Source organism: Helianthus annuus, chromosome 5, assembly GCF_002127325.2.
Source record: "Helianthus annuus cultivar XRQ/B chromosome 5, HanXRQr2.0-SUNRISE, whole genome shotgun sequence".
In the NCBI taxonomy this organism is placed as follows: Eukaryota; Viridiplantae; Streptophyta; class Magnoliopsida; order Asterales; family Asteraceae; genus Helianthus; species Helianthus annuus.
In genome coordinates this window covers 139,488,520-139,499,050 of record NC_035437.2, presented here as the reverse complement: position 1 = coordinate 139,499,050, position 10,531 = coordinate 139,488,520, and the positions used below count along the sequence as shown (strand labels likewise).

At 34.8% G+C, this 10,531-nt stretch overlaps 1 protein-coding gene across 1 annotated transcript; it reads left to right on the top strand.

Moving 5' to 3' along the window:
- The first annotated feature begins 8,813 nt into the window (after positions 1-8,813).
- LOC110907613 lies at positions 8,814-10,006 on the top strand. The gene is made up of 3 exons (XM_022152567.2): positions 8,814-9,123; positions 9,218-9,499; positions 9,585-10,006. Exons 1-3 carry the CDS (start codon positions 8,956-8,958, stop codon positions 9,924-9,926), a joined length of 792 nt encoding a protein of 263 aa, XP_022008259.2. The 5' UTR covers positions 8,814-8,955; the 3' UTR covers positions 9,927-10,006.
- The last annotated feature ends 525 nt before the right edge of the window (positions 10,007-10,531 follow it).

The window sequence follows — 10,531 nt, the reverse complement described above, 5'->3', positions numbered from 1 at the left end:
TCTAGTACTATAACTGGGTGTTACATAAACACGGGTGACTTTTAGAAAACCATGCATAACACATATAAATATGACTATATTTATAAATAGATAAGTCAGTCGGTAAATAATTAAAGTTTAGAGTATAAAAATACGAAAATACACGATTTATTAATCTTTGTGAACAAAATAACATTTGCATTCAAGCATGTTCTTTCTCCACAAAACACTGTTTTAACTCAACAGTCGTTTCAGCCATGTTCTTTCTCCATAAAACACTGTTTTAACCCAACAGTGGTTTTAAACCACTGTTTTAACCCTACAGTAGTTTCAACCACTGTTTTCTCCACAAAACTCTGTTTTAACCCAACAGTGGTCAAACATCTGTTTTCATTCAACAGATGTGTCAACCACTGTTTTATTCTCAAACACATGTTCACAACAAACAAAGCTTTCAAAACATAAACAGACCTTTGCCACTATTACAAACTTTTAAACTCTCAACCCTAAATATTTATTTAATTAATTTAAATAACAAACATGGTTAATAATTTTAACACAACTAACTATATAACATATGAAAGTGTCAAACAAAGCTAACTATATAAAATATGTCTAAATCCTACCTTTCATTGTAGATGTGAGTCATTCTAAAGCTATTTGGTTCCTCACAAATTAGTATAAAAAATACTATATAATAAAGAAAGTTCGAAAAACCAAACACCATTCAGTAAAATACAACATAATAATTTCTAATCGATAGGCGAAACAGTTGTCTCGATAAATAATGCTCCTTTCGGACCATTGTAGTTGTCAACATGTTGGAGGTATTTCAAAACTTCATTGCTCAGATCAACTTCAACCATATCCCCCCAAATGCTTGTTATCAGCCACTTGTTGTTTTCAATTATATTGGTCCTTCGTCGCCTATCTACATAATCAACTACACGAGGATTATTGAAAGCAAACACCTTGATCCAACCTTCTTCTTCATATTTGAGCAAATCAGCAGTTGGCTCATCAGACTTTCCAACAACAATCAAATGCAGCTTCTTTGTAATGGTCAAAAAATGCCCTTGGCAAGGATTGACTCCCATACTCTCGGGAAAACGAAGCATTCTAAAAGTCTCAGAAAGAATATCGAAAGCAACTATGTTTCTCTTACCTAGTGGATACCAATAATTTGGAACCATGAAATATATGGTTTTGCCGAAATAAACTCTGGGAGACCATGAATAACTGCTTGAACCATAATTATTTACGCTTAAGAAATTTATTGTTCTCCATGACTCACGACGTCGTGAGTAAACACGAGCAGTAACCACATTACGGTAACATCTTATGTGAAGCACTTTCAGATCATTGGATTCATCAAAATACATTCCACCTGTATCAGAGTTTCGATCGTGACTATTATTAAAGTAGTCATCAGACAAAAACTTATAGCGCCTGGTTGTTGGATTCCAAAGGATCAGCTCACAGAAAATCCGTTCATTGCAAACTAACAACAACCCATTAAATGACGATAGAATACGTAAGAAGGTAGGGTGGACATTGTTAGGAAAACTTATGGTTTTGCTTGTAACGACATCCAAATTCCCAGCTACTATGTTGTCAACAACAATTGACGTGTCTTTAAAGGAGAGTAGTTTTTTTTGTAGTGAATTTCCAATTCGGTGAGAATGCATCATCTCAAATGCATGACTTGACAGTTCCCTATGAAAATTTTTGGAATGACATTTCAAACGACCAATAGCTTATGCAGGGAGCCTTGTGAAAATTTCATCAACGATCATTTGAAACCCAATGTTTTCCATGTTATGATCTATATGTACTACAATAAAAATACAACAAATAAAATATAATTGTATATGTAAATGATTATAAATAAGAAATAAGGATGTTACTACATATAAATATACCAAAAATTAAAAAAACAAACATCATATTTGTAACTACAAAACGGATCAGAATTTTGATGAACAGAGTAACTACAATGACATTTAAAACAAAGAATCTTCGGATTAGATAACATGCATTGTCGTGGAAGTAAAATTTTAATCAATATTCTTGATTAACTTTAGGATTCATAATCTGATTGTAAAATCTCAAGAGAATCATAAAAAAGAGACATTTTAACAGATGTCAAGTGAGACTAACTTACTGTTAAAGAATATGATGCGACGATGCTTCGATTTGTGTCTTGATTTTGTGGTGAACAAATGGGTGTTTGAAAGCCTAAGAGATTGTAATGATATTGATAAACCAAAAAACTTTGAAGATGACTGAGTAGATGGATGAAGGCGGTAATGATGAAAGCAGTTTCCCAATGTAAGGCAAATAAATTTATTTTATATACCCAGTGAAGGCGGTAATGATTGAATAGATGGTGAGACTAACTTACTGTTAAAGAATATGATGCGACGATGGTTCGGCTTTTAATACAAAACATTTCAAAAATAAGTTTTAATGGGTAAACTATAAAATTAAATATCAAGAAACCCAAAGGACAAATTTTAAACCTTCAAAAAAAACAGGTTATCATAATTACAAGGGTAAATTACTTTTTGAGTCCCTGTGTTTTAGTGGTTTTAACCACTTGAGTCCAAAATCAAAATGTTTAACGACCTGAGTCCCTATAGCCACTTTTCTTAACCATTTGAGTCCAATTTTATAACACCATCCACCTAAACTGTTAACTACAAGGGAAATTTAGTCATTTACACACAAAGTACAAGTCTCTATGCACAAGGTATTCTTTCACCTTTTTATATATATTTACAATAAAAAAAATCTGCACTCTCTCTCAACTCTCTCTCTCTCTCTCTCTTATCCCTCTTTCTTTCTCTCTCTCAAACACCCAACTCCAGTACCACCACTACTACCAAATCATCCTAAAATCAACCCCCTTAACAACAAATATCCCACACCAAACAATCATTCTGTGTTAACCTTCAATTACTTCTTCTTCAGGTTTCTTTTTCGACTTACACATGAACCAAACCATTTCTTTAGGAAAAACGAGGAAAAGGACTCATAAACATCCATGGGAACCTAAACCCCAAGATACACAGGTGACCAATTACCTCTGTTCACTTTTTTCTGTATAAAATTTCAATGTGTGTTTTACTTTTTACACTTTTATTACTACCGTTTGGATGTTAACTATGTTTGCAACAGTGGGTTTAACTCAATTTTTGAAATGGATGTTAACTATGTTTGCAACAGTGGGTTTAACTCGATTTTTGAAACCCTAATTTGATTGTTTTGAACAGATTATTATGTCAGATAAGCAGCCACAGAAGTCTTCAGGGTTTGTGACATCATATTTATAAGAAAAGTGCACGCGGTGCCTCACCTTCTTGGCGATAGATAGCTTAGATTCCAACCGTTTGATGTAATTCAAAGCTTCGGGAGCCAAATCACCCAAACAACTTTGAAGATTTAGTCTCTCGGATTCTTCTGTACAGCAATCTGTAACAAGATTTAGTCTCTCAGATTCTTCTGTTGATGGTGTGGCGACGATGGTGTTGATGGTGGAGGTGTGGTGGTGGGATGGAGGTGGTTTAGGTTTAGAGAGAGAATGAAATATGAGAGAGAAAGATCTGGTTGAGAAAGATAAATGAGAGACAAAGAGAAAAATAAAAATAAATTAGTTTTTTATTTATTTTTTAATTATAGGGGTAATTTGGTCATTTAACAAAATTTAACAAAAAAATTCTAACAGTGTTAGAAATTTGGACTCAAATGGTTAAGAAAAGTGGCTATAAGGACTCGGGGCGTTAAACATTTTCATTTTGGACTCAACTGGTTAAAACACTAAAAACACAGGGACTCAAAAAGTAATTTACCCTAATTACAATTAACCTCTTCATTTACCATAAGAAGCATTTTAAACACTATAAATGATTATTTACCATAAAATGCATTTCAAAACTTCAACAATTGTCTTATAAAATTTTCACATTTATTGACTTACGAAACATCTGTTCAGGCACAATTCAACATCCACATAATCTAAATCAAACTCAGACACAATGAGAAGAATGCTTTCATCATCATGCTTTTATAAAGATTACAATTACATCTAATAGCCTAACAAACTCCCTACATCTACTATTAGCCTAAGCACTATTACACTGAAGGGTGAGGTTCCAGCGTGAACAACATCCCAGACGTGAACTGCGTGAACCTTTATAGACCGTTGATTAATATGATCCTGATAATCTTAGTTAGTGGCATGATTGTAATTAAAAGTTTACTTTTTATTATTTTAGTAAAAGCAAAAGGGTAGTTATGTAATTAGAGTATTTGGTCATTTAATATATAGTTGCAAAGATATTTGCCTAATTAAATAAACAATCCCGTAAATTTCTAGTATGTAGTTATGGGTATGATATAATTTAATCCTCCATTATAATTAAATATCCTGTATATCCGTGTTTCTAAATCTACGAGAGAATATAATCAACATCGTATCTCTCTCCCTCATTTTTTATTTCATACGGTGACGGCAAAGGGTAACGTAATCGGCGGCGGAGTTTGAATAATCGACGGGGAGTAAGCTTCGTCTTCAACAATCAAAGGTACACATTGAAGTCCCTTATCTTTAATTGCTTCAAAAAAGTACTTGCATGTTAAGATCCTACTATTATTCAGTTAAGAACAGTAATCGTAAGTAGGGCATGAAAGTTTTGTTATGACACTTGTGTACTTACATATATGAGTTTAGTTGGTAGTAGTGTTAGTAGGAGTTAGTAATTCTGAGTAAGGTTACTGTAATTTTGTTAATTGGAATTAGGGCTTGAAACTTTGAATCTGTTCATTCGAAGTAGGTCTTTCACCGGCTTACTGTTTTTCTGTTTTCTTTAATCTTGTAGGTCGCCGGTGAGTTTAACAGTAATTGTAGACGATAAGTACACATGTGTATGTTGTTTACTTCGTGATGTACACCGGTGTACATAGTGAGCATATCATAAATAATGGTTTGTGCCATGTTTTTAAGTGATTTTAGGCATGTCTGTTTGTTGAGTTATGTAGTAGTTTGATTTCATAGATCACATGTGTGCTGGTTGTCCTAAAATGTGTTGTTATATGAATGTGTACACATTTGTAGGGATATGATATAAGATGAGTTGAGGATCGATATGTTATGCCTAATATGTTCGTTGGTTCCTTATTATGATTAATTTCATTTGTGTTTACATTTGTAGGTGCGAAACTTAACAATGAGAAGACGTAAGTTTTAAATAGTTTGAAAGATCCCACGAATAGAATGATTGAATATAGGTGGTAATAAATTTAATAGGAACCTATGTAAATTAATTTTGTAGGTGGAAAAAGCGAGAGGATAGCTCGTATGTTGGCGAGTAGATTTAGTAACACGATAGATTGCCCCATTGAATGTTCCGATGATGAAGAAACGGAAAATATAGGTGAAAATGTGTTAAATTTTTGTATTCTATAATTTTATATAAATGTGTGTTTTGTGTAAGTGATTAACATACTTTATTTTGAAAAAAAAGCTCCGAAGATGATAAAAGAAACCAGGGAGTATAAGAAACCTATGGCTTCTTCAAAGGATGTGGACGTACAGTTTAAGAAAGATGATGGTAATATTTTGAACTATTGTGTTTTATATTTTTCAATGGTTTTATATTAAGGTACTGTAAGTATTTTTTATGTAATGTGCCCGTATGTGTAGATTATAGTAAAACAGACGATGGCCGTGGTGAAAGGCAGCCGGTGAAAAAGAGGGAACAACCGTGCGAACCGGGGGTGATTCACGGAAAAGGCAAGTATCAAAATCTATAAAACTTTAAATTGTAATGTAAAAACGCTGTAATGTTTAATCCAGATTCTTCCGGCGAGAGTCAGAAACGCTTTAAAAGTTTAAATGGGTGGCAGCGAGCGAAAAGGTTGTCGATGAAAAAGGGGAAAAAAATCAAAAATGAGGCCCGTTCGTGTTCCCTTTTCTGATCTACCAAATGGTATATTATTTGTATTTCAATTTATAGTACATCATCTAATGTGCTAGTGTGATTGCATTTGAATGAGTTTTAAATGATCCTGTACAGTTGTTATCAAAGAAAGTCAGGGTACGCAACGGGCAAGTGAAAAAAGTAAACCGACCGGCGTCAGTGCAGGTAACGAAAGTTGAGGTATGAATGTAAACATGTGTACTGTATGTTGTATGTAATCTTTAAATTATTGTTATGTATCTAGTTTCGCGGAAAGAAGGTGATATTGGAGTGTCGGTGGGGTCATCAATGGATGATAAAAAAGAGAATGACGAAGAACCCAACTGTAAGTGTTTGTAAAATAAATTGTTGTATTCTATATGGTATTTTATTAGGCTGCTTGTATATCTTATGTTTACTTTTTTTTTAAAAATAGTTGCAGAAGACGATAATAAGGATAACGTAGTTGGTGTGATGTTCAACTTGAAAAAAAGAAAAAACAAAAAATCGCCAAAAAAGCTGAAAAAAAAGTGAAGGCAGAAGACGATCTACCAAGTATACGAACTAGGACATCGCCTAATAAGCTTTATGAAGCGGTTCGTCTTATGAATAAATGGCAACGTCAAGTCGTGAATGAAATGGGTTTTGGACAGTTTTTGGGATTCAACGTCAGCGAAGTAACTGCAAATCTTGGTCATTATGTGGTAGATATGCTAGACACTGATATGATGAAAATACATATTGGGGATAGACATATAAACGTAGACAAAGAATCGGTCAGGAAAATATTAGGTTTACCACTAGGTGAGACTAGGGTGGCGAAAAAGAAGAAGGATGAACCTGGTCATCCATTGAAAGACAAATGGACTAGCAGGTTTGCCAAGCGTCCGATTAGTTTTAAGAACATAGTAGATAAGATCAGAGTTGATGCTTATGAGGACAGGTCTATGTTCAATATAGACTTTGTTATGTTGATGTTATCTACAATGATTGTTAGTACAAAAAACGGCAGCGTTATGTATAACATACTGGATTGGTTTTCTCCTGATAAGGAATTCAAAGATCATGACTGGTGTCAATTTATGATGGATGCTGTGAAGTCTTGTAAGGATGACTGGGACAGATCTGATCCGGAAGATTATTTTAGGGGTCCGCTCACTTATTTGGTGGTATGTTCTCTATTTAACTAAATGTACACCTGTGTATTTTAAGGTAGTGTACACATGTGTACTCAACTAACGTTGTTGTTATTGTAATGGCTGTTGTGTATATAGTTATTGTACCTTGAGGCTACAACTTGTCCCGGGTTTGAAGATAGACACAACGAATCTCCTTTAGTTTTTTGGACAAAAGATAGGATGGGTATGCGTAAAGACCAGGAGATAAAGAACGGTGGGTTCGGTTTGGGTGAACTAAGAGAACTCCAAGAGTTCCATGTAGAGGGTGATGTACAAGTCGAAGAAGAAGCGGTCGACTTATCAAAGGATGAAGTTGAAAAGGGTCCAGTATCCTTCGATACATGTTCAGTTGAGGTATGAGTTAGACGTTATTGTATGTGTTTTACTGCATAAAGTACACTAGTGTACACTTGTTATCGTACAATTCTAAGATTTTGTTTAAATGTGAAGGGATATGTTGCAAGCATTCATGCGATGTGTGACGATGCAGAAAATGTTAAATGCAAGATGGAGGTTGCAATAAACGAGTTTATTAATGGTTATCCGAAAAGTGATGCTGTCATTACTATTCTTGCGAGATACAAGAGCATATTCAACAGATCCGCAATTGGTGAGAAAGGCGAATCGGACGGATTTGTTAGTCCGACCGGTGCTAAAAGTGGTAATTAATATTATTAGGTTTATTAATATTAATTAATACGTGAATTTTTTTTAAGTCAATGATAGAGACTTAGTTTTATATAATTGTTTAGGTGCAAATGTATCAAGCAAAATTGTAGACATGAATGAAGAGGTAGATGGTTTTGGGACGCCTCATATAGCATCAACGTTCACTCAGATTATGATGAAATCAGTGGATGTTTTGGAGGAAGTTATCGAAGGTGCGTATGATACGCAGAAGGTGAATGACATTCCATCTTTCAGTCTTGGAGTCACACAGGACGACGCGGGCCCGCAAAATGCTGTGAATGATAAAATTTCATTTATGGAAAAGGAGGCGGAAGTCGAGGACACTAAAGGGAAGGGAAAGCGGAAGAAAATGATGTCGAAATATGGGCAGTCTCCCTTCATGAACAGATCCGTGAATATAGACTCGTGGTTGGATAAAAACGAAAAGGTTTTATGGAGGTATTTGTCATCCTGCGCTAGCGACGCCGAGTATGTGTACCTATTAATCTCGATTTCAATAGTCTACTTTTTCATATATTTTCCCAGTTGTAATAATTGTAGATGTATGTTAGGGTCGCTCAACCAAAGAAAAAAACGTCGAAAAAGGCAGGGAAAAGTGTTGTGGTTGAAAGGGAACTGAACGAGGTTGCGAGGACAAATGCGTAAGTGTTTTTTTAAGTTATGAATAACTTATTGATTTTTCAAAGTACACTAGTGTGTGTAGTTGGTAAATTCCAGGAAATCTACCGACATTCAAAGTAATGGTAAAAGAACATTTTTGCTGTATATCGTTTACACATATGTAGTATATAGATGTTGGTTATACACATGTGTACTTAAAAACACACTTCTAAAATACACATGTGTACTACATGGGGGGAAAATAAATGTATGTGACCTGGTGCATTTCTTTGACTTTCAGAAATGATTCACAGTGTATAAAATTAACACAAATGTTAGCGTTTGGGGTTTGGTTCAAATTTAATGTGTACTAGGTAGTTGATTTGCAATAGTTACACATGTGTACACATGTGTATGCGGTTTGTTACACATGTGTACTCATTTGTTTTTTCAGACGAATAAATGAACACGTTATTAATCGTATTGTCTCGTGCTGCAGAAAATTGGTATTCGAAACTGAGAGCGGGGTCGGGCTGTACCATTTTCAAATGACAGATTTACTACCAAGTAGATGGATCAATGATGGAGTAATAAATAGCTTTGCGTCAATGCTAAACTTTGAGGAAAAGGATAGAATTGGCGGACCAAATATGTTCGGGCAAGCTGATAAAGTAAAAGGAACAAAGCCGCGGTTGTTCGGCCATACAAATTGTTTTGTAAGTGAATACGTGTATTATAATTGTGAAGATGATGGTAAAGTTTGCGTGGCAGATTATTAAAATGTATGTTGCTCGTTATTTCTGCGTTCAGGACGAGGATATCTTATGGAACAGGGATCACGGAGAAGCTGGGCGTGTTAATAAATTCAAAAGTGCCTTGTTCTTGGTTGTTGACCAAAAGGAACCGTTAATGAGTTTGTCCGAGTATTGCGTCATATGCTTTCCAATCCTTGAGCATGACCATTTTTATTTGGTGTGCTTTGATATGGAAAGAAATGCGATAACGGTAATTGACAACATGGACGCACGCGAAAGCCCAATACACCTGATCGACGACGACAACTTCTTCCGAAAGACTACGCCTTACAAAGTGGTATTTATCATTTAAGTACATAGAGTAGTTCAGTTGTTAGTGAACAGATGGTTACTGGTTATTACTTGATGTTTTTGTGTTTCAGAAAGATATTTTCTGTAAGTATTTGAAGATGGTGAATCATCCTAAGAGTGCAGAAATTGAGAATGCGGTCCCGGTAAGGTTGGAATTTGAATGGAAGACAGTGAACAACACCGTGGATTGCGGAGTCTTTGTAATGAGGCATATGGAGACGTGGTTCGGGGTAACTGCCGACAAGTGGGATAGTGGCTTCCCACTAACTAATAAGGAGAAGAAGTCGACTTTGACACGTTTGAGGAAAAAGTACGCAATAAAGCTAGTTACTTCAGAGGCGAACAAGCACCGGGGGCGCGTATTAGTTGAAGCAGCCGAACATGAAAAGACGCATGGAATAGGTGTTTTCTAGTACGTCTTTGTTGATTGACAATGGTTAAAGTTTTGTGGTTAAAATTTTTTGGAATGTAGTTTATAACAACAAACATTGTGATTGCCATACTAGAAGCATCTGATGGTTTCGTATTTTGTTAGTTTTTAAAACATTATAATAAAAGATTTTTGTCTATTAGATTGTGTTTTGTTTTTTTTGTTTTGTCATACAACTTGGCAGGTGTATAATGTAGGTAAAGTCTTTGTTGTGTAATGCATTTAAGTAAACGTTCCACAATTATAAAAAATGTGCAGAGTTAATACATAATAAAGTGGGTACACATGTTTATTGGTGGTGTGAATACCCAAATACACCTGTGTACACCGTTGATTTCAGATAAGTACACAAGTGTACTGTATGCATTTGTAGATTTTTCCCATATACGGTAATGATGCCTGTGTCTCTGGGAAGCTTTTTTTTTCCATCTATATAATACCTCCCTTACCATTAAGGAAGAAAAATATAACTGTTAGTGAATGATGCCATACATATACATGAATGTTCCCTGTGTATTATTCGTCGAACAAACTCAAAAACTATTAGGCGTCAAACAATAACAAAATCAAATTATCAATGTGTAAAAT